Source organism: Microcaecilia unicolor, chromosome 2, assembly GCF_901765095.1.
Source record: "Microcaecilia unicolor chromosome 2, aMicUni1.1, whole genome shotgun sequence".
In the NCBI taxonomy this organism is placed as follows: domain Eukaryota; kingdom Metazoa; phylum Chordata; class Amphibia; order Gymnophiona; family Siphonopidae; genus Microcaecilia; species Microcaecilia unicolor.
In genome coordinates this window covers 259,509,387-259,533,727 of record NC_044032.1, presented here as the reverse complement: position 1 = coordinate 259,533,727, position 24,341 = coordinate 259,509,387, and the positions used below count along the sequence as shown (strand labels likewise).

Sequence of the window (24,341 nt, the reverse complement as noted above, 5' to 3'; positions counted from 1 at the left end):
GAAGTCTGGTCCACCGTGAGTTGCAACATCTCCATTGGGACATTGTGTTTCTTCAAGAGACTTTTATATACGAAAGCAAGATATACATTTACTTACACAAAGGGCCTATAGTGAATGCTTTGTACATTCAGATGCTAGGAGGGGAAAGGTGAGAGGACTGGTTATCTATATCCGTAAAGGGGTCCCATTTGTAAAAGATGCTGTCTATAGAGATGGATTAGGCAGATGCCTTGCAGTGCGTGGTTTTCTTTATGGGCTGGCAGTTACTTTTAAAAATCTATATGCATCTAATGCTGGGCAGGGGGAATTTTTTGGGACAATTATGGAGCCTCTCCTCCAATTTAAGCAAGGAGGAGTGATAATTGGGGGGGGGGGGGGGGGGGGGGGGGTTAATCTGGCCTCTTCTGCGATGGATCACTCAAGTATAGCACATTGTAAGCAATTGAGATTACTAACCTCTGGTCTGGATTTATTGGATGTTTGGCGACTCCAATATCCTGGGCAGAGGTCTTACACTTTTTACTCTCACTCTCAATCTATGTACACTAGAATAGATATACTGTGGTGTAGTCACCAGTTATGGGAGCATGTGTCGGATTCAGCAATAGGTCCCATTTCTATTTCGGATCATGCCCCTGTAGAAATAGCTGTGGGAGGCCTGGAGGAGGAGAGACGCCTGGTGTTTTGGAGATTGAATGAGCATATTTTAGGTGACAAAAAGGTGTGTAATGAGTTGCAGGATGTAATTCGGAATTATCTTATATCTAATGACACGGGGGAGGTATCTGATGGTATCTTGTGGGATGCCCTGAAAGCAGTGGTTTGGGGCCACTTAATTAAATGGGGGGTGCGTAGGAAATGGGATCGTGAGAGACAGGAATTGGAGTTGAGATCCCGATTGGTGCATTTAGAGCGACTACATCAGGGGGGAGAGTCTGCAGAGGTTTTCCAGGAGTTGCAACAATGTCGTATGGAGCTTAACAAGCTGCAGGTTGAAAGGGTAGAGTATATGAGGAGATTGGTGCAACAAACGTTTTTTTTGAATTTGGCAATAAATCAGGCAGAATGCTTGCTAATTATCTTCGCCACTGCCAACAGGCATCTATTATAACGAAAATTAAAGGTCCGGGGGGGGGGGGGGGGGGGGGCAAGTTGTACTACCGGGATAGAGACATTCGAGAACAGTTCACCCAGTTTTATCAATCTTTATATAGCAGAGGTGAAGGGGGAGAGAGAACATCGATCCAAGATTTTTTACATGGGCTGGAGTTACCAAAATTATCTAATGAGGAATGTGCGGAGCTGGAGGCCCCTTTCCATCTAGGAGGAACTTATGTCAGTAATAAAAGGTCTTAAGGGGGGGAAAGGCTCCAGGTTTAGATGGATTCTTGGTGAAATTTTTCAAAATATTTGCAGGAGAGGTAGGCCCATTATTGATTAGGGTGGGGAATGCATGTTTCAATGGTCAATCTCTCCCAATCAGTATGCATGAAGCGGGTATATCTGTGCTCTTGAAGCCGGGGCGGGATCCGGCACTATGTGGATCTTACCACCCAATCTCTTTGATAAATTTGGATGTTAAAATTTTATCTAAGGTATTGGTGGATAGGTTGGGACAGGTACTCCCCAAACTGATACATACAGATCAATCAGGTTTTGTAGCTCGTAGGCAAGTTGCAGATAATATTTGCTGCACACTACATGTGTTGTGGGAGGCCCAGCATAGGGAAGTCCCTGTGGCTCTCGAGCACAGATGCCGAAAAAGCATTTGATAGGGTTGAGTGGCCCTACTTGTGGGAAGTGCTGCAATATATGGGTGTTGGACACGGTCTCCTGGGTTGGCTGAAGGCGTATGAACATCCGGTGGCACGGCTTAAGATCAATGGGGGTTATTCCCTTGTTTTCCCGATTGAGAGGGGTACTCGGCAAGGGTGCCCATTATCCCCACTGCTCTTTGCTCTTTTTATTGAGCCTCTGGCCCAGAGGATTCGGTTGTTGGTGGACATTAAGGGAGTCCGAATTGGTGATACAGAACATAAATTGGCGCTTTTTGTGGATGATGTATTGTTTTATGTACGGGCCCTGGTCTTACTTTACCAGTGTTGTTATGTGAATTGAACAATTTTAGTAAATTGTCAGGATTTATGATAAATCAGAATTAATGGGTGTTTCATTTACACAGCAGGAGCGGGAATCGTTAGCTCAGGCCTTTCCCTTTCGATTTGCCCAGGGCAATATCAAATACTTAGGGGTCCAAATACCCAGCGAGATTTCCCAGCTGTTTGACTTATGTTCCCTTGTTTTGGCGGCTCCGTAGAGATCTGGCGAGTTGGAGAGGCAGATGGTTGTCTTGGTGGGGTTGGATTGCTGCTGTCAGAATGAACATCTTACCCAGGTTATTGTTCTTGTTTCAGACTTTGCCAATTTTGGTTCCTCCAGTGGAATTCAGAAGGTTACAAAGGGATATCTCAAGTTTCCTTTGGGGGGGATAGTGCACCACGATTAAATAGAAAAGTGATGTGGCACTCGGTGGATCTAGGTGGGCAGGGAGTGCCCAACTTAGAATGGTACTACTGGGCAGCTCAGTTGAAGCTCATTTCTGTCTGGAGTCAGGAACATCCGACAGTTGTGGCACTCATGGATCAAGTCTTTGTATGGGAATATAATTTGAAGGCAGTTTTGTGGGCCTCTCTCCCCTCCGGGGTATATAGTCAGTTAACTGATAACCCCTTTGTCCGTCATTTACTAATATCGTGGGACTCCCTTAGGTCCCGAGTTCGTAAGTCTAGAGTATCTTCTTCATATGCTCACATTGGCAAGGACCCGGGTTTTTTTGTAGGACTTGGGCACCCTGTTTCTGATCGATGGGCCACTAGGGGGTTGGTCTGTTTCACGGATCTTTTGGATGTGAGTGAAATGCGTTCTTTTGGGGAGCTTAGGGAGCAGTATAATCTACCTGAGTCTGATGGGTTTTTTTATTTATAGGTTAAACACTATATGAAATACAAAACAACTTACGCATCCGGCTTCTCCTACATAAGCACACAACTATGGAATGGGCTCCCTAAAGCTGTGAAAACAATCCACAACCACTTGAACTTCAGGAAATCACTAAAAACCAACCTCTTCAAAAAGGCCTACCCCAACGACCCCATGTAACCCTCTTCACCTGCCAACACACAATCTTCATCCATTCCGACCCTCCACTTATACCTCATACGATCACTATACAACTTTGTATTTGTTATCCACCGACTGGGCAAACGCCTTTGACGGTACTATGTAAGCCACATTGAGCCTGCAAATAGGTGGGAAAATGTAGGGTACAAATGCAACAAATAAATAAATATGTTTAAACAAGGGTGGTTGAGAGATGATCCATCTGAATATGAACAATTTGAAAATTTGTGGGGGGCTGTGTGGAAAATAAGGGGAACCATTTCTATTCTTTATAAGTTTATTAGGGGCACTGACTTTCAGAAATATGCATATATGTCTCAATGGGAACATGACTTGAATATTGAGTTTACTATGAATGAATGGAAAGTAATAATTTTGGAAGTTAAAAAAGCTTCACTATGTGTACTTTTTAAAGAAAATGCTTTTAAAGTTCTTACACGATGGTATTACACGCCTGTGCGGCTTCATATCATGTATCCAGCAGTGCCTCAACATTGTTGGCACTGAGGGGATGGGATTGGAACCTTTATACATATCTGGTGGTCTTGTGAGCGGATAAGGCCCTTCTGGAAGAGAGTGGTTTCTCAGATCGCAGCTCATACAATCACTCCTTTTCCTTGTGAACCACAATGGTGTATGTTAGGGTTGGGTAATAGACGTGGTTTGAAGTGGCAATGGCATCTTAAGAGAATGTGTTTAGCAGCTGCCAAAAGTGTTATAGCAAGTCATTGGAAGCAGTCAGTGGGACCTACTGAATTTGATTGGACTTTGAAATTATCTCTGATTGGAGAAATGGAACAACTTATGAATACGAGATTGGGCCAATGTAATGAAAAAGTTTGTGCTTGATATTGAGTTCTGCCTAAGTATTGTTATCATCATATTTAATGTTTCCTTGAAAATACATAATGAGTTCTGCCTATCATATTTAATGTTTATTGAAAGTACATACTGAAGTATTGATATCATAGTTAATGCTCTCTTGGAAGTACATAATGGACTCTCAGGGCAGGAACTGTGATAGCATTATCATATTAAATGAAGTAATTTGTACTAAATGGAATGACAACATACTTAGGGCTAAGGATAATGTTTCACAAGAATCTTTGGAAACCTGGCCAGTTCCTGGGGATTCATTAAGAAACTGCCACTCCTTAGCTACACGTCAGCCTTATTCAATTGAATGAGATCATGTTTATTGGTCAATATAAAAGCTGGGAGTTAAAGGTGAACAAATAGAGGTCTCAACTAGGAAAAGACGTGTTGCCTAGGCCCCTTGTGCCCGCTGAGACTCTTTGGCTGCATTGGGACTTCCCAGCCTCTGACAGGAGATGTTGTCAACTCAAGTGGTAATGTATGGTTTATAATTTACTTACTTGAATAAAGTTTATTTAATAACCTTTGACCGTCTCTATAGTCTATGTCTGACAGAGATATACTCGAAAGAACCTAAAGCAGAACAGCCAGTATGACCCAGCTTCTGAACTATGGAGCCATTTTGTTACTTTAACCGAGAAGTCTTAAAGGTTCTGAGGGGTGAGATTAGGGTGGAGAATGGTTAGGGGAGGGGGTGATTAGTTGGGGTAGGGAGTATTTGGTACCTTGGATTGTATTTTTTTTCTTATGATTACAGGTATATGTAGGGTGAATGGCAGGTTTTCCATGATAATTTGTACTGGATGCATTATGTTTAAATTCCTTGGTTTTTCAATAAAAATTGAATGTTAAAAAAAAAGGAATAACAGGGCCTGTGATCAAATGGTTCAATGAATTCTTTTCAAATCAAAGCTATTCTGTCAAGCAAAACAACCAACTTTCCAACTATTGGTCTCCTAACTGCAGGGTCCCGCAGGGATCTCCCCTCTCACCTATCCTGTTCATTGTCATCTCTTGCCTCGATACACCTGGATCTCAGAACTGCTGACTAAGAAAGACCACTTCAATATGTTTGGTCCGGTCTAACAGAATGAAAGAACAACTGATCCTAGCAACACCGTTTCAAAAGACAATTTGAAATCAAAAGATTTTCAGCTCTCTATTCCCTGTACTTGGAGTCAAAATATGGAACTCTCTACTTATTGCCATCAGAACAGAAAACAGCTACCTTAATTTCAGGAAAAGGCTTAAAACCTTTCTCTTCCAAAAGACTGCTTCATAGCAATCCATTGACTTCTACCTCCTAGTATCATCCATTATCTTTTCCTATAATGTTTTTTTCTCATGCATTACACCAATGGTCTCTAATTGTTCCAGTAGTGTACCGAGGGCAGGGCGGGGCAGTCAGCTCCTGATGCACACTGCAGGAGGGGTGCTGGGAGCAGCTGTCGGCTCAGCCGGTTCCCTGCTCCCTCTGCTGTTACTTCCTGTTCTGGGGCAGAGGGAGCAGGGAACCGGCAGAGCTGAGAGTCGCGTGGCTGCTCCCAGCACCCCAGAAGAATGCACCTGGTGAACAGGCTTGGAGGTGATGCGCCCGGGGTGGGGGGGGGGGGGGGGGTGCGCAGCAGCAGCAATCCACCCCACCCCAGGTGGCAGCTGACCAAGGAACACCACTGAATTGTTCTCATGCCTCACACTAACATTATCGGCATTTGTCTCACCTAGAAAAGGGATATTAGGCACAGGCAGCTCCTCATGATTTTGGACAAGTTACTTAACCCTCCATTGCCCCATGTAAGCCGTATTGAGCCTGCCATGAGTGGGAAAAAGTGCGGGGTACAAATGTAACAAAAAAAAAAATATTAGCGGTATAAAAGAATTGATTTGATTTTTCGGGAAAAAAAAAAGGTCCAAATGAAAAACACACAAAATCAAGCCATTGGGATTTAGGAGGAGCCAGCATTCTTAGTAGACTGGCCACACAGACATCCCAAGAAAACAATGGGGCACCCTAGGGGGCACTGCAGTGGATGTCAAATAAATTTTCCCAGGTACACATCTCACCATTACTCCATTATCTTGTCTGCTGAGTCCCCACAACCTCCAACTGTACACCACTACAATAGCCCATATATAGCTCAGGTGCTGTTTGAGGAAGCAATTATTTTGTTTGGAATTGCTGGGCTCGGAAGCTTTGAGGTCCATGGTTAATAAATCATTTAATTTTCACACACTGTGAGAGAAATAACCAAAGTTCTAACTGGTTTAGAAATAATTAGTAATTGTAGTAATTATCAGTTGGTCCCCGTTGGAATTATTTGAGAAGTAGTATACTATGCTATACTTTGTATTGTTATTTTAATATTTTTACTGCTGTAATTGTCTATTGCTTGTTACTGTACACCGCCTTGAGTGAATTCCTTCAAAAAGGTGGTAAATAAATCATAATAAATTATGGTGTGACCACTCATCAAATACTGTGTGCAATTCTGGTCACCACATCTCAAAAAAGATATAGAGGAATTAGGAATGGTACAAAGAAGGACAACAAAAATGATAAAGGGAATGGGATGACTTTCCTATGAGGAAAGGCTAAAGAGGCTAGGGCTCTTCAGCTTTGAGAAGAGGTGACAGAGGGAGATACAATAGAGATCTATAAAATACTGAGTGGGGTGGAATGGGTAGATGTACCCAGTGTAGATGAATGTAACTCACCTTGATCTACTACTGGAAAAGGTGTGAGCAAAATCCAAATAAAGAAAGAAAAGTCCATAAGTCATTAAGCTAGAAATAGGCAAATTCACTGTTTATTTCTGGGATAAGAAGCAAAAAAATTGCTTTACTCTTTTGGGTTCTTGCCAGATACTTGTGGCCTGGAATGACCAGTGCTGGAAACAGGAATTGGGCTTGATGGACCTTCGGTCTGTCTCAGTATGGCAAACACGTTGTTCTTATCGACTGATTGGGATTTATTAACCACCTTTATGAAGAAATTCACTCAAGACAATGTATGTTCTTAACTCCAGTAGCTGGGAACCCTTTGTACAGCGGTGGGTGGACTTCTACTGTCTATGTTCCAGAAGTTGCAAAGAAAGCGCAGGATCAACATTCACTGTTAGTTTAATCATGATAATAACTGTGTGACTGTTGGGCATACTGGATGAACCGTTCAGGTATTTATCTGCTTTCATCTATCTCACCCAGTCCGATCTCTTTCTCTCAAACCCAATCTTCCTCTTAACCCATATCCACGCCCAAACCCAATTCCAATCCCCAACTCCCCCGGTCTGGTATCTCTCTCTCACGTGCAAGCCCAATCCTCTGGTTTAGCATCTCTTTCTTCCTTCCTTCCTCCTACCTTCAAACTAGTCTTTAGGCTCTCTCTGCAGCCTAGGCAGCAGCAGTAATTCATACGTATATGATGAAGCGTCCCACTCCCCCCCAGACCCTCCCCGGCCTCTGACGCAACTTCTTTCCCTCTGCTGCGTCCCGCCCAGCCGGAAACAGGAAGTCGCGTCAGAGGGGGGGGTGGGACACTAGGGAAGGGAAGGGAAGCTCTGGGGTAGGTCCGTGGCAGCCTGTATGAATTGCTGCCGCTGCCTGAGACCTCAAAGACAAGTTGGAAGGTAGGACGCGGAGGTGGGGAGTTTCAGAAGGAGGGGGCTATGCCGGAAGGAAGGCGGATGGGGAGATATGCCGGACCGGGGGAAATGCCAGATCGCGGGAGAGGGGATTCCCGGTCCCGGTATCGGTATACGTGTGAAGAGGGGAACTCGGCGTGTGAGGGCAGTCCCGATTTCGTGTGACTTAGGAAGCTGTACTCAGGGGAATAGAGCCTTTATTTAGGTGTCAAAAGCTGGTTCACTCAAGGGAGACAATGGCACAGGCAGACAATGGCACACAGACAACAGGAGAAGGGGCGTTTGTTAATTTTTTTTTTTTAAACAGCTATAATAATACTAAACTTTCTTTTGAAGTATATGGTTTGCTATTCGGGGATTCTGACCAGAAGCTTCATGCAAATGTAAGGGAAAGCAAGAGAGAAGGCGTAACCTCCATTCTACCTTCTTGGTCACCCCACAATTCTACCTGATTTATAGTAGGCCTGTGATGGGCTCACGATTGTACTTGTCCCATCTAGCTTCTCCTTTATTTGCCTACCCCTCTTTCTAGGCTCCTTTGGATTATGGATCCCCTGTCCCCATATTCTGGACTTTTGTTTTCATTGTCTTGAGCTGTCCAACTCCCCAGTTCTCTTCTTGTCCCTTCTGCCCTTTGTCTGGTTGAAGCCGAGTCTCTCCTCTTCCCCATCTGGCTGGATGTAGGGAGTAGCCAGTGAGGTTGCCAGTCCTTCCCCCTCCCCTGTGAAAGTAAATAATTCAATTTCCAGTCAATCTTGAGATTTTCCTTTTCCAAGATGCCTTTCCTTCTCTAAGCAATAATGCATTTTCCTTTTCATCTTGTCCTGTGAGTCTTTTTTTTTTCACTGGTGCAGTTTGCTTCCTACTGCCATACACAGGGGTTAAGGAAGGGACCTGGTTATTAATTCCTAGCCCCTGTGCCACCCACTGATAAAGTTGCTCAGCCCTGAGCCTCAGGTTTGTCATTGAACTGTAGTATGTTCTTCCCTGGTATGAGATCATTCATCTTTAGTCATTCTGAGGTGTGATGGACTCTGTGTGTATGGAAAGTACAGTATGCAGGTCCTTGTGAGCATGCATTTGGTGGACGCACAACAGGTGGATCTATATGTCTAAGAATATGGCCTGTATATGCTTTCTGTATTTGTGTATATATGCTGTATGTGGTCCTGCCTTTTTGTGATCACTGCACATCTGTGCCTCTGCTTGTGCACACTGCATTTGGGATCTCCATAGAGCGGTGCATTCACTCATGGGTGAAGTGAAGGAGTTGGGTAATGAGAAAATTATCTATTGCATCTTTTTCAATTGCTGTTCACATCCAGCTCCATCACTTTGGGCCAGATCAGCCTAAAGCACCCATGAAAACAAATAAATGGTAACAGTCTCTCTAGTTTATATCTAGTGCTTTGATCTACTGAATATATGATGTCTGGGTGAGATTAGATATGTAGGAATCTCTGCTCAGTATGCAAATTTATATGGATTTTGACAGATTGTTATACATGTAGAATATGTATGGGTGTGTTATGAACATATAATTCTATAAAGTGGGTGCAAATATTTTTGTGCATTATGTGCCATTATTTGAATCATTTGCATGTGCATATGTGTGCACATGCATGAATAAATGCCAAACTTCTACCTAAGCATGTATTTACTGAATAGCAATGAACATAGTTTATAGTTTTACAACTTGATATACCGCTTTATATTGCATGTATTTGACAGATAGGCGTACCCATAGGCGGAGCATAGATGGGACTCGCATTCAGGGTAGACTTATCCATTAGGCACAGTCGGCACTGTGCCTAGGGCCTGCAAAATTGTTTTACATTTTTTTTAATCAGAAAGAAAAATGCAGTAGAAGCTAGTTATTTTCATGCCTTACCTTTTGGCCTTGAAAATATAAACAATAAATATAATAAAATACAAATAAAATATTCATACAATTCAAATTAAAAGCTCAGTCGTATATTAAATGCCACCGAGGGAGAGGCCCATAAAAGTCATAATGCAACTCTGCTCACATTTACATAACTGACTTATAGAATACTATGTCACTAGTTCCCAGTCCTTCCTGGAGGCTCCCCAGCCAATCAAGTTTTCAGGATATCCACAATGAATAGTCATGAAGAGATCTGCATGTAGTGCATCCACTGCATGCGGGAACCACTGCTATAAGGTAAACATGTATCTACTGCATTTAGGCATGAGCATTATATAGCTTAGTGCTTGCACCTAAATTATAGGCATGTATTTCACCTGTACACTAGTATTCTATACAGGAAAGTAGAATTACCCCATCCCTCTCCTCACATGTGCTTTGTTCAGTATGTATATTCAACATATTTCTGGGAGAAGATCCGCCAGAAACGCGGAGAACTCAAACACCCCACGGTAGAAACAATGTAACAAAAAAAAGTGGGAGAGCGACCAAGGATGCCAGAAAACTGGAGGATGTTAAATGATAAACAATTTTATTGATAAATTTGAAGACTCGACACGTGTTTCAGCCGTCAGGCCTGCATCAGGAGTCTCTGGGACAATAACGTTGAAAATAATTGTTCAGACGTAACGTTGTAGTCTTTCCAGGCACGCACAGCTTCAGTCCCGGGAGCGCAGACAAAAGGCAGCAGGAACTACGAGCGCCCCCCACTGTAACGGGGCTCAGATCAGCTCCTCCCGTCCCCCCGAGGAAAACTGCTCTGCTGCTCTCCACGCTCCTGAGACTCCAGACTGCCCAGTACCAGGAGGAGAAATGTAAACACGAGGGCGTTTACATTTCTCCTCCTGGTACTGGGCAGTCTGGAGTCTCAGGAGCGTGGAGAGCAGCAGAGCAGTTTTCCTCGGGGGGACGGGAGGAGCTGATCTGAGCCCCGTTACAGTGGGGGGCGCTTGTAGTTCCTGCTGCCTTTTGTCTGCGCTCCCGGGACTGAAGCTGTGCGTGCCTGGAAAGACTACAACGTTACGTCTGAACAATTATTTTCAACGTTATTGTCCCAGAGACTCCTGATGCAGGCCTGACGGCCGAAACACGACGTGTCGAGTCTTCAAATTTATCAATAAAATTGTTTATCATTTATCATCCTCCAGTTTTCTGGCATCCTTGGTCGCTCTCCCACTTTTTTTTGTTATATTCAACATATTTCAGCAGCTGTTTAAACACATGTCCATAAGAGGTTTGGGCATATTTATGTACATTCATAGGGTGGTAAATCTGTCCACAGTCAGGGATAATGCCACAGGAAGGTCAGATTTTAAGGATATCCACAATGAATATGCATGAGAAACTTGCATGCAAATTTATATCGTGCATATTGTTTGTGGATATCCTGAAAACCTGACCTGCCTGTAGCTCTCGAGGACCGGAGTTGTCTATTCCTACCCTAGTGGGCATTGAGAGAATGGGCTCTGTTCTTCTTGGCCAGCTAGATAAGTGAGTGTATGTGTCGGATATTTGTGGCTGAACTGTATTATGTGCTTTTTAACTTCAAGAGTGAAATGTATGGTTTATCTGTGTATACATGGATAGATGCTCATTAATATGCCTTTGTGTGTGTTTATATATTATTGTGTGTGACAATATATTATATTGTCTTGTGTGTGTTTACTTCCTGAATAAGTGACCATTAATGGTGTGTGTGTGTGGTGGTGGTAAGTCTATGCATAAACACTATGTCATGCTGAATGCTTTCTCCTATGTCCTGCCCAAGTGCGTTTGAGAAAACAAACAGGAAGTTGTATGGGTTGATGCACTCCACAAATTTATTGTTAACATGGAATACATTCAGTCAGATAAATCAACCCCTTTCACTTTCTCTCAATCCTTTCCTTTCTTGCTGTCCCTCTGTTTCATCTCTACTCTTTCAGTTAAGTTTTCCAACTTAACCTTTTTTGTGTGTTTTGGAGGGAAGATGAATAAAATGTGAGAGCCATCTTTCATCTTGCCTCCCTCCTTCCCTTACCTCCCACCTTTTTCTCCATCATTATCTTTTCCTTTCTGTTCCTGCTCTGTTTTTTTTTTTTCTTCCATTTTCCCTGTTTCCATCTTCTTTTTTCCTTCTGTGTTTCCCTCTCTCCCTTTCTTCCCTCCACTGCAGAAAATGCCTGGCAGCAGAATGGAACTTTACAGGATCAGACAGTGCTGCTAACACAAGAAGTGACAGAAACCTTCAAAATGGCAAATGTCACTACAGCTGAGGAGGGTCTTGGCTCTGTCACCCAGTCCGGGACCATTTCCACCTACATCAAGCTGTTGCTGTTGGGTCTCATCATCTGTGTCAGTCTGGCAGGAAACTTGCTACTTTCACTGCTGGTCCTGAAGGATAGGGCCCTGCACAAAGCACCCTATTATTTCCTGCTTGACCTCTGCCTTGCAGACATCATTCGCTCTGCTGTCTGCTTCCCCTTTGTCCTCACGTCAGTCAAGAATGGCTCAGCATGGACTTACAGTATGATGAGTTGCAAGATTGTAGCATTCATGGCAGTTCTGTTCTGCTTCCATGCAGCCTTCACGCTGTTTTGTATCAGTGTTACCCGTTACATGGCCATTGCGCACCACCGCTTTTACTCCAAGAGGATGACTTTCTGGACGTGTGTCGCCATCATCTGCATGGTGTGGACGCTGTCAGTGGCCATGGCATTTCCTCCTGTTTTTGATGTTGGAACCTACAAGTTTATCCGCGAAGAGGACCAGTGTATTTTTGAGCACCGCTACTTCAAAGCCAATGACACTCTGGGCTTTATGCTCATGTTGGCTGTTCTGATTGTGGCCACCCATATAGTCTATATCAAACTCATCCTGTTTGAGTACAGGCACCGGAAAATGAAGCCAGTGCAGATGGTGCCTGCCATCAGCCAGAACTGGACGTTTCATGGGCCAGGAGCCACTGGGCAAGCTGCAGCCAACTGGATCGCTGGTTTTGGCAGGGGACCTATGCCCCCAACGTTGCTGGGTATTAGGCAGAATGCCCACACGACCAATAGAAGGCTTCTTGGCATGGATGAGTTTAAGAGTGAGAAGAGATTGGGGCGCATGTTTTACATCATTACCCTCTTCTTTTTGGTCCTGTGGTCCCCGTACATTGTGGCATGCTACTGGCGAGTCTTTGTTAAGGCCTGCAGCATACCTCACCGCTACCTGTCCACTGCTGTGTGGATGAGCTTTGCTCAGGCTGGGGTCAATCCAATTGTTTCTTTCTTGCTGAACAAAGACTTAAAGAAGTGCTTAAGTGCCCACATCCCATGCTGGAGGACTAAGCCTCAGCTGCCCAGGGAACCTTACTGTGTTATGTAAAATAGTGACAGGGTGCAGGGCACCAAATGGCACCACCCAGCATCCTGTGGTGTTGCAACAAAAGCCATTTGGTTCCACAGGATGACACTAAATGATGTTGGAGTGTATCTTTTTCATGTCAAGAAGGGTGAAGGGTATGGGGAGGGGGCGTGAAAAGGGGGTTTGACTTGGGTGGGCAGGAGGGGAGGGAATGTTTTTGATTTTGAAGAAAAAAAAACACATGCATTGTTTTTAAATCAAGTTTTTTCTATAACTTTGAGGTAAAAATTTTTACTTCCGTTACAGAGAGAGTTTGTAGTGTAACATGTCTATTTTATGTTCCTTTCAAGTGTTCAGGCTGAGCAAGATTTAGGAGAGAGGCAGGTAGAGATAAAGGTATGAGGAAGAAAGATGGAGAGAGGGATAAAAGATAGAGGAAAGAGGACAGATGAGAAGGAAGGAAAGTAAAGGATGGGGTAGAAGAAGTGAATAGTAAGGAAGGAGAAAATAATAGAAACGGATGGAGAGAGAGGGGGAAAGGAACACAAATGGAGAAAAGAAATTGGTGATGCACAAAGAGAAGGAATGCTCGTATTTTTTTCTCCTTCAACCTACACTTTTTGACATTATTAGAAATTACAAAGTCTTAGATGGTAGGATTGGATTAAAGGCCATTTGAGGTGTGAACAAATTGAGAAACTGTTGTATGTTTTTCTAGGGTTTTTCAACATTACCCTATTACAAATGAGCTGAACTGCAGCAGTGTATGATGTACCTCTGGATGGACCAATAGATGGATTGAACCAGTCTTTAAGCCCTTTTTTACATGTTGAAAAATGCTAGAAAAAAGGTAAATACAGCAAGTATCCCTAGCAGAAAGATTATGGGATATGCAATCACTTATTGAGTGATATTGAGAAAAGAAGCAATGGTACAAACCTAGGGAGAAACTGCTGTGTGTAGGCTGTCCCAGGAACTACATTCATCTCAGGTATGTAATGCACTGGGTGGGAAAATGGTGAGGATGGAAGAAGTGTTCATAGACTGTAATTGTTTTGGCCTTAGGGTCACAAAGCAAGGTCACACAGCTGTATCCAGATGATATCTGTAACCAGGCAGCATGCATTATCTGTTTTTATAAGAAAAGAAAAACAACTTTTAACATCAATCAGAAGATGAAAACAGAATGACAGGCTTGGGGTCCCTTCCAGTAACCAGGCTCCAGTAATTTGAAGCAAGGTTTGCGGGAGGTGAGATCAGATTGATCAGGCCTCAGTTATCTATGATGGGAAAAGGAGCAATGGCCTTCCTGTGTTTTCTTTTGAAATCCTGCAAGAGAAGGAAAGTGGTTTTTGTATACTCTCTCATGGTCCTGTATTACAATAAAGTTGTATCTTTCTCCTTTTGTGGCTTTAAATGAAGATGAGGTATCTCTCCCCTGCTCATGGTTCTGTTTTTTTTTTTAAACATGAGATCTCTATCCTTTCTTATGACCTTGCATTTGGATGAGGTGTCTCTAGGCTTCTTGCCTGCCTCTGTACTATCTTCTGGCTCTTTCTTTAGGTGAGGATGTTGCCAACCCTTCAGAATGGTCTTGGAGTCTCCAAGAATTACAGGTCAACAAAGTGGCAGTATTGATTAAAAACTCTTAGAAATAAACATCAGCACCAAAAGAAAGATGCATGGTGAAGTAGAGTTTAAATTACTTATCAGTTTCTCATTTGGTTTCATATGTTCTCAGAGACTGTATTATAGCCAGCATTTGCCAGGTCGAGGTTTAATTACAAAGACAGTATGAGCAAAAATACAATTTCAGGGGAGCAAATTTTGTAAAATAACAAATAAACATTGTAATTTATTATTTTTTTTGTCTGAGTGTATCAACAATTTCTGAACAGCTTACATTCTTTTTATTTAAAAACTGAGCAGAATTAAGTAATATACATCTCTTTACAACCCCCATGCCCAGTCATTTCAATATGCATTAAAAAGTAATATAAATCCTTTTACTCTTATGAAAAGGATTCCAGCCATCATTATTAATTTCTCAGGATCACTTATGTAACATATTTGAATATTGCATCCACATGGAATATTTCACTCAATACTACAGGGTTGCCATCTCAGCCCAGGTCTACCAGATGGGATGATCAAGTCCTGGTTATGCCCCATACCATACATGGATTTATAATTCTGATTTTACCATTGCTGTTCTTAAGAAAATCAAACTACATCTTTCAGGTTGCCAGCCTGGAAATATGAAACTAAAATCTTGTGGGTTCAGCTCACCACAACTAAAGTAAATTTTCTATGTCTGTGGACTGTAATTTCAAAGCTGAAGCTGGAAGATTCAGGTCATGAACTACAGGGTCAGGCTCCTCATAGCCCACAGGTTTAGGTCCAGCTGCACCCTTAGGCAGACAAAGAGCAGCTGTAGTTCTAAACAAAACAATAGATGCTGAGAGCCACATATACGCAATGAACCATCAGCATATTAGATATATAAATATATATATATATATATATATAGAGAGAGAGAGAGAGAGAGAGAGAGAGAGAGAAGGTGATGAGGTAATCATGATTGAAATCTCAGGGTTGGGGAAGACATAGGAGCCTGAAACATAATTGAGGGGAGTTGCAAGGCTAAAGGTTTACCTAGGGAACCTAATACATAGTAACATAGTAAATGATGACAGGTAAAAGACCTGTATGTTCCATCCAGTCTGCCCAACAAGATAAACTTATTTTACATGGTATGTGATACTTTAAATGTATACCCGAGTTTGATTTGTCCTTGCCATTCTTAAGGCACAGACCATAGAACTCTTCTACTAAAAGTTCTGAAGCTAACGTCAAAGCCCCTTAAAATTTACACTCAAGCCCATCCATATCTAGTCAGTCATGATCAGGGCGGAGACCGTAGAAGTCTGCCTAGCACTGGTTTTGCTTCCCAATTACCGGTGTTGCCACCCAATCTCCACTAAGATTCCGTGGATCCATTCCTTCTAAACAGGATGCCTTTCTGTTTCCCATGCATGTTTGAATTCCATTACCGTTTTCATCTCCTCCCATCTCCCAAGAGAGGGCATTCCATGTATCCACCACGCTCTGTGAAAAAATACTTCCTGACATTACTCCTGAGTCTGCCCCCCCCCCCCCTTCAACCTCAATTCATATCTAGTTCTACCGCCTTCCCGTCTCCAGAAAAGGTTTGTTTGTGGATTAATACTTTTCAAATATTTGAACATCTGTATCATGTCACCCCTGTTTCTCCTTTACTCCAAGGTATACGTGTTCAGGTCGGCAAGTCTCGCGTACGGTTTGCAATGCAAATCCCATACCATTTTTGTATCTTTTCTTTCCATCGCTTCCAGTCTTTTTACATCTTTAGCAAGATATGGCCTCCAAAACTGAACACAATACTTCAAGCTGGGCTTTGCCAATGACTTGTAGAGAGGCATCAACACCTCCTGCTGGTTATATCCCTCTCTATGCAGCCTAGCATCCTGGCCACAACCATCACTTTGTTACATTGTTTCTTCACCTTTAGATCCTCAGACACCAACATCCCATGGTTTCTCTCAGTCAAGCTTACTAATCTCTCCCCTCCTATCCGGTATCTCTCTTTAGGGTTTCTGGGGGTTGTAGGAGGCCCTAGGATGATGTGAGCATTCGAACATAAGAACTCAGGGTGCATGTACCGGTGTTTTTTTTGGTTTGGGAAATCTCGGAAGGGAGTAAGATCCATTCAAGTTTTAAAGTTCTCCTGAAGACGCTAGCAATGGGCAAAACATGGTCCAGGTTGAAAATGAAAATAATGTGAGAAGGAGAGGACAGCACAGCTTTAAAGGTTTTATGAGTTTGCACTGAGTCATGGAATAAATCACATTCACAGATTTGTATTGAACATTACACCGGACCAAGAACCAAATCCACATTAAGATTCATAGTCATGAAAGCATCTACATCCCGAAGATAAGTAGTGTTTTATATGTTTGTAATTCCGACTAAATTTGGAGTGCAAGCCAAGGAAGGTAGGGAGGGTTGTAGTGCAATGATGTATGTGGAATGCCATTACTAAGTGCCAATCAGGACTGGTGTAATGCATTAAAACTGAGCACTATTCATAAGCATATAGAAATGTAAGCAAATGAAAAATAAAAAGAATAAAGGCTAAAATAAGTATTAAATAAAGATAGTTTACAGGACACAGGTTTCTCAATTTAATTAATACATCGTTAAATCTTAACTGCCAGAACCTCGACCATTCTTCTAACGTTTAGAGAACCTTTCTCATTGTTTCCACTCCCTCCAGGGAATCCACTCTATTGGCTATTTTTGTGTCATCTGCAAAAAGGCAAACCTTTCCTTCTAACCCTTCAGCAATATCTCCTACACATATATTAAACAGAATAGGCCCCAGCACCGACCCCTGAGGAACTCCACTGCTCACCTTCCTTTCCTCTGAGCGGATTCCATTTACCACCACCCTCTGCCACCTGTCAGTCAACCAGTTTCCTATCCAGTTCACCACTTTTGGTCCTAAGTTCAACTCTTTCAGCATATTCACAAGTGTTCTGTGGGGGACTGTATCAAAGGCTTTGCTGAAATCCAAGTAGATTAAATCTAGCGCAGGTCCTTCATTCAGTTCTTTGGTCACCCAGTCAAAGAAGTCAATAAGATTCTTTTTGCAGGATTTTCCTTTGGTAAAGCCATGTTGCCTCGGGCCCTGTAACCCGTTGGCTTCTAGAAAGTTAACTATCCCCCTATTCAACTTTCTAAAGTGATGTGATGTTAGCAGCAACCCACTTTTCAATTTGAAGGACCAATCTGGATTTTCAGAGATGTGGCCATATGCAGTGTATAACCCCTCTTTGAGGATACATGGAGAACCAGGATTCAAATATCATTATACCAAGCTATAGGAGTGTTGTCAATATTTATTTTGGGGAATTTGGGTTTGATGCTGTTTGCTTGTGTTGTCTTAATTAAAAATAGCATTAAACATTATGTATGTGCTTCATAATCCATCTAGTTGTAGTCAGGCTAGAAATTAGATCTATTTATGAAGGTGGTGGGAAGAAATGAAGGAGGAATTGTGCTACACATAAAGAATAATATTAAAGTAATAGAATTATAGGGCTAACAAGGTAAAGAGGAGACACTAGGCTAATCTGGGAAGAGGAATAGAACATCTGTTCATACTGATGTGATTATAGAGACCTCTCACAAGTAGATTTCATTGAAGACATTCACCAAATTGCTATGAAAGATGTGCTATTAATAGGTGCCTAGAATTAGAGAAATCCTGGATTCTCCACAGAGAGAGCTACTATCATAAGCGGCGAGGCCTACTTAACAGTTTCAACAGACCTAAAAATGCAAAAAGTACTGAAGTATAAAACTAAGTTCTATAGCGTTCCACAGATCAATCCAGAGACAAGTGGGTTTTGTCCCTCTACCAGCAGGTGGCGATGGAGAGAACTTCAGAGGATCACCATATGTGGGCCTATGTAGTCAACCTAACCTCAGTATTCTCTCTAGCTCAGCAGGTGGATGGGACATCTCCTGTGTGGCTCTCTGGATGAGCTTTGCTCCTAACCTGTTCCCTCAGGTTTAGTGGAGCTAGGGGTATTGGCTAGGTTTGGCCACTTTGGGGTACATCTGGTGGTGTCAGATCTCTCCCCTACCCCTTCCCTGCCTCTTACTCTCTCTCCTTTATTGCACGACTGTGGAGTTCCCAAACCTCTGATTCTGTTTACCTGCCTCTGGTAAAAATAATAAAATAAAGCTGGCATGGCTCTGTGCATGGTGGGGAGAGCAGAGAGTTCTCTCGGGATTACTGTGAAGGATCATAACCTGCCAGAATTGGCTTTTCTTTTCTTTCATTTTGGTCGCAGGAGCCTATGGGCTTCTTACAGCACTGATCTGGGAACTTCAGCTGTGGGGGAGGGGGGAGAGCGCGTGTTTTGCAGGGCTCTGTGGCTTCTTGTTTAGGCAGCCATCATTTTCAATTTCTCTTTCGGCTCTATTTAACAAATCCTATATAATAAAACGCACCTCCAACATTCTGAAGCTGACTGCATGGCTGAGGCATTCCTGCTCTCTGTATCCATCTCCTGAATTGACATCATGTACCTCTGGGTTCGTCACAAGCAGAAGTGACCAACCACACGAGGTTTCTCGGCTTCAGAATGTTGGAGGTTCATTCTATTAAATAGGATTGGTCAGTTCCTTGAAGCACAGCCAGAGCTCAGCGTCCTGCACAGTAACGCTCAGACACCAGAGAGAGAGAGGGGGGGGGGGGGGAGGGAGGGAGGGGGAGCCTGACACCAGAGAGGGGGGAGATATCTCTGTCACACACACACACACTCTCACAGTCAATGTCTTTCACTGTCTCTCACACACTGTCTCACATTCACTCTCTATGTGTCAGTCACTCACTCTCTTGGTCTCATACACAGTCTCAGAGTCTTTGTCTCATACACACTCTCTCGCACACACTGTATCTGTGTGAAACACTCTCACACTGTCTCACATATGCACTTGCACACACACTCCCTCTCTCACAGACACACTCGCACACAGACTCTCATACAGTCACTCACATGCACTCTCTCAAGCATACACACTCCGAGAAAAACCTTGCTAGCGCCCGTTTCATTTGTGTCAGAAACGGGCCTTTTTTTACTAGTAAATAAAATAAAACAAACCACAGAGGAGAAAGCCCGGGCACTGTCGGGTGGGAGTGCTGGTGCACTTCCCACCCTGCTTTCCAGACTACTCATTGCTCCCCTTCGGATTCTGTTGCTCATTGCATGGGGAGCTGTTTCTTTTTTGCCAATGGTTTCCAGGCCTGAATGTTTTCCCGTGCTTCTGGTGGGAGTGTCTTTGCTGCAAGCATGGCCGGCATGGTTTGGTGACATCGGTACAGCAGCGGCTAATCCTTTGTTCCTCTTTTCAGGAATCGGTTTGTCGTGCAGTTTGCCGGCCTCACTGGCGTTAGGGCAGTTTTGTTTTTCCGCAGTGGCGATCCGTCTTGCACAATTATTATGCCAAGACATATCATTAAGAGTCTGTTTTTATGGAATCAGTGCATCTTTTAAATTTGCTTTTTGGCAAGTAGTCTTTTCCTGGAAAATGCACATGATGGTTTTAAAATGCCATCTATGTGTCCATTTCCTCCCTGGCCTACCACCTCCTCTGGATGATCTCTCTGTGTGGCTTCAGGGATGTGTATTGCACAGCTGGTGCTGGTTGCACGGCTTCCCTGGTTTAGGTGTCAGGTAGTTTGTATTCTGCCCTGGGGGGATAAGCTTCCCTTGTTTGTACATAGCTTGTTCTGTCTGAGTCAGGCCATTGTGTTAGCCCTTTGAAGTACCTGCCTCGGTAGTTTGGTTTTGTTGGTACTTCTGGCGGGGCATCCGGGCTAAGCCCTTGTCCAATCAATGGCATTGCCCTAGCGTAGTTTTCTCTCCCTAGTTCTCTCCAGGTGCTGCTGCCCTGATACTGGGGCATGGTTTGTCAGGGCAGGGATGGGGGCTTTCGATGCCCTTCCTAACTCCCATACTGTTGTTAGGGAGGCTGTCCTGTTGCCTCCTTTGAGGCTTCGGACTGTTACATCAGGCAGCTGGCATTGTCAGTCAGTCATCTTGGGGCAGTGATTTGCCTTCTTGCAGATTGGTTGATTTCCAGACTGGGTTTCTGCGACAGGACCAGCCTACGGTTTCCTTTCAGGGTTGTTGTGTATTTCTTTTTGCGGCCGGGTTTGTGGCCCTTTTTAGGGTTCGGTTGGGGACCGGTAGCTCTTGGATTCCAGTCCTATAGCTCTTGGCCCCTGGTACTGTATTCTTGTCGGATCTTGTGGAGGATAGATCCGTGCCTTCTTGTCTTTGTCATCTTATGTTTTCCAGTCGGCCTTTCGCTGACGACTCTGGTGTGTGTGGGAACCTATGGTCCGTTGCACCTTCAGGGGCTCTTTTCAGCTAGCTCACTCTCGCGAGGTCAGCCTTGCCGCTGTCTGGACGACGAGCTTTGATCTGTCTTTGGACAGTGCACCTTGCTCTGTCTTTGGATGTCGAGCCTTGCTGTGTCGTTTTGGGTGTCGAGCCTTCCTCTGTTTCTGACTGTTGAGCCTTCCTCCATTTCTGGCTATCGTGTCTTCCTCCATCTCAAGCCGTTGAGCCTCACTCTGTCCCTGGAGTTTGAGCGTGGCTCGGTCTCCGGGCATCAGGCTCTCTGCTTGGGATGCCTAGCCTGACTTCATTTTCAGATGCTCAGCCGTCAAGAGTTGCCGAGTTTCGGTGCAAGTTGTGAAACCTTGCCTAGCTCTGGTTATGGTCACGGAGTCTTTTCTGTCCTTGGTCTGTTTGTGGACCTAGTTCTGGCATAGTTCCAGCATTGTCCATGGGAGTCTTGCATTGTCTCGGTTTCTTCGAGAGAGAGTCTGGACTAGTTCTGGATTTGGCCAAGATGCCTGACCTTGCTACAGCTACCATGGACTCCTTCCTGACTCAGATGGAATTTTCTTGGCTGTGGTTTCAGCCCTCGAGCCTTGGCCTAGATTTGGCAGTCGTTCTTCGCCTCCCTGCGTCTTCAGATTGTCAGTCTTGTCTACTGCTGTCCTTGGTCCTGGCAGCTGAACCTGGTTTATTTCCACTTCCGGCCATTCTTCTTGGCCTCCTTCCATCTTTGGCAGTTGGACTTGACCTGTATTCTCTGCCTTCGGCTGTTGAGTTGCCTTCCTGACCCCTCAGGCTCACTTCCCTAGTTCCGACTTGGCCCTCTGAGCCCACCCTTGGGGGACTGACTCTGTTTTTGGCTTTTCGGGTCTTGCTCCTTTGGTCTGTGATTATTTGCTGCATTATGGTCTGACATGTTTGCCTCCAATGCTGACCGACGGACTCTACTACAGCTTACTGGTGGACCTGGCTCAGGTAGTTCTCCTTCTTTTGGGATGCATGGCAACGGCATCTGATTTTGGTCCATGGCTTGGTACTTTTGTGGCACCTTGCTTCTGGTCTGATGGGTTTTATTCGGAGTGGACACTGGTACCGTATGGAACCCTCTTTAGGCGGTGTTTTTTGGGGACTGATTCCTGGCTGGGGGCAGTATGATCCATTGCCCCATGTAAGCCGCATTGAACCTGCCATGAGTGGGAAAGCGCGGGGTACAAATGTAACAAAAAAAAAAAATGATGCTTGCTGGACTGTGGAGGGTAACTCCTAGGGCTGACCTTGGTCTCGGCTTACCGCTGGTCTTCTGCCCTCGGCTCTCTCGGTTCCAAGTTCAGGGAAATTTGGGTGTTTGTCCCTGATTTCATTGTGTCCTGGATTCACAGGACCTTTCCTCAGATGGTTGCTCTTTTCATCCAGGACCAATCTTTTCTCAATGGTAGTTTTAGGCCGCCTGGCGTGATCCACCTGGTTGTTTCTCTGCAATGGCATCTATGGTCGTGCGCCAGTTGACTGTGGGGCATATGTTTCAAGGATGGTAGTGTCCTGCCCTAGTTGTGGACTGCTTTGGTACATCCTACTTGTCTCTGTATTGATTTGTGGGAAGCTATCGAAGGTAAAATTAGTCTTTGCCTGATAATTTTCTTTCTATTAGTCCCAACAGATCAATCCAGAAGCCCGCCCTTGGTAGTTCTCGCTTGGATAGTTATTCCAACTTGTTTTTGCTTCCATTAGGTGCACTGACCAAAAAAAACAAAACAAAAACAAGCACAGTCATGGAAAACGGAGCACCATGATACAGTTTCCCACTTCGAGTGTTTCCCTCCCGCAGGAGTGGTGAAGGAGGCCATATTTTGGCATTCCAGAGACAGGAGAGACTTTACGGTTGGATTTTTGCTTCAACTGTTTTGGTATCAATTGTACTGAGGTTAGGTTGGCTATACATGCCCACATATAGTGATCCTCTGAAGATCTCCACCTGCTGGTAGAGGGACATAACCCACTTGTCTGTGGATTGATCTGTTGGGACTAATTTTACCTTTTCAGAATCCATCACAAAACTTGTAGAAGTATTCTGACAAGTCAAAGGAATGAGTGAAAATTCAACACTATAACGAGGGAAGGAAACAACTGAATTCTTTATGTAGTTAGATCAGCAAACAAGGGAAAACACATGGCAAATGCATACACAGAAATATATAAGCACCCTTTTAATAAAGTGTGCTAAGCAATTAATGTACGAGTTAGTGCATTAATGGTTGGCACACTTCCGCAGAAGCAGTTACCCCAGTGCCATGGTGTCATGCATTAATTGCATGTTGTGTTAGGGGACAGACACTAGGTGGGTCATGGGTAGAAAATGGGTGCAGACTGCATTCTATAGTTAGCATGTTGTACTTACCATTGCTAACCATCATTTTTTCAGTTAGGGCAGGTTCACTTAGTTCCTCGTCAGCAGAAGACGCTAATTGCAACCAGGTTTATGTACACTAGTGCAATTTTTGGTAATTGCAGAGGACATGTTGATATACACCCAACAATTATTGCACAGCCATCGCAGTTAGTATATTTGAATATTTGCTGTTAAGCTGTACCAAAACACAGCACACTATAGTAAAAGACTCCCAAAGTGTTAGCAATATAGAGAAGTGATCTGAACCCATAGGATGAGATATTGATAGCTGCAGCTGAAGACAGTGGATTACAGACAAGATGGTTCACGGTGAGCATAGGAGAAATCTGGGAAAACGGATGTAGCTTTGGTAAGGAAGAGCTGGGAACAGTTATGCATCTCATAGTTGGATACAAAGCTCTGCTGGTAAAAAGGTTTGTAAGAAAGGCATAATAAGGTGGCAATCCTCATCCAATGGAAGCTTTGTAAACATAATAACTTTGTTGTAACTAAAAACATGGTGATCATGACCCTAAGAGAATTGTGGAAAATTAAATTACAATTATCTTGGAAATTCTAGTTTCAAATGATAGGCTTGATGCAAGAAGGCCAGATATCATTGTAAAGGAGAAAAGCATGAGAACAGCATTGATATCAGTGCTAAGTGATTGATTATTTTCTGAATCAAGTGGCGATAGAGAAGATCTTCAAGTATCAAGCAATGCAGTCGGAAACTAAGAAAATGTGGCAGAAAGATATAGACATATCCCCTATTGTATTGTGCTTGATTAAAATAAAATTTCAAGTACACCGTGATAAGTTGTCAATGCATGTCTCATCTTATGAACTCCAGAAGGAAGCTCTGGTTGGCACCGTGGAACTACTACAATGACTGTGAGTACTACATAGAAAATCTGAGATTATATTCCACATGCCCTAGTTTAGGCATGAAGTTCATTACCCCACATGGCAGTGCAAAACTAACCCGTTTAGACACATTCCAGCCGATATTCAGCCCG

At 43.6% G+C, this 24,341-nt stretch overlaps 1 protein-coding gene across 1 annotated transcript; it reads left to right on the top strand.

Annotated features, from left to right (window-relative positions):
- The first annotated feature begins 11,624 nt into the window (after positions 1–11,624).
- GPR173 (G protein-coupled receptor 173) lies at positions 11,625–13,153 on the top strand. Its single transcript, XM_030194021.1, has one exon. It carries the CDS (start codon positions 11,878–11,880, stop codon positions 12,994–12,996), a length of 1,119 nt encoding a protein of 372 aa, XP_030049881.1. The 5' UTR covers positions 11,625–11,877; the 3' UTR covers positions 12,997–13,153.
- Positions 13,154–24,341: the final 11,188 nt, after the last annotated feature.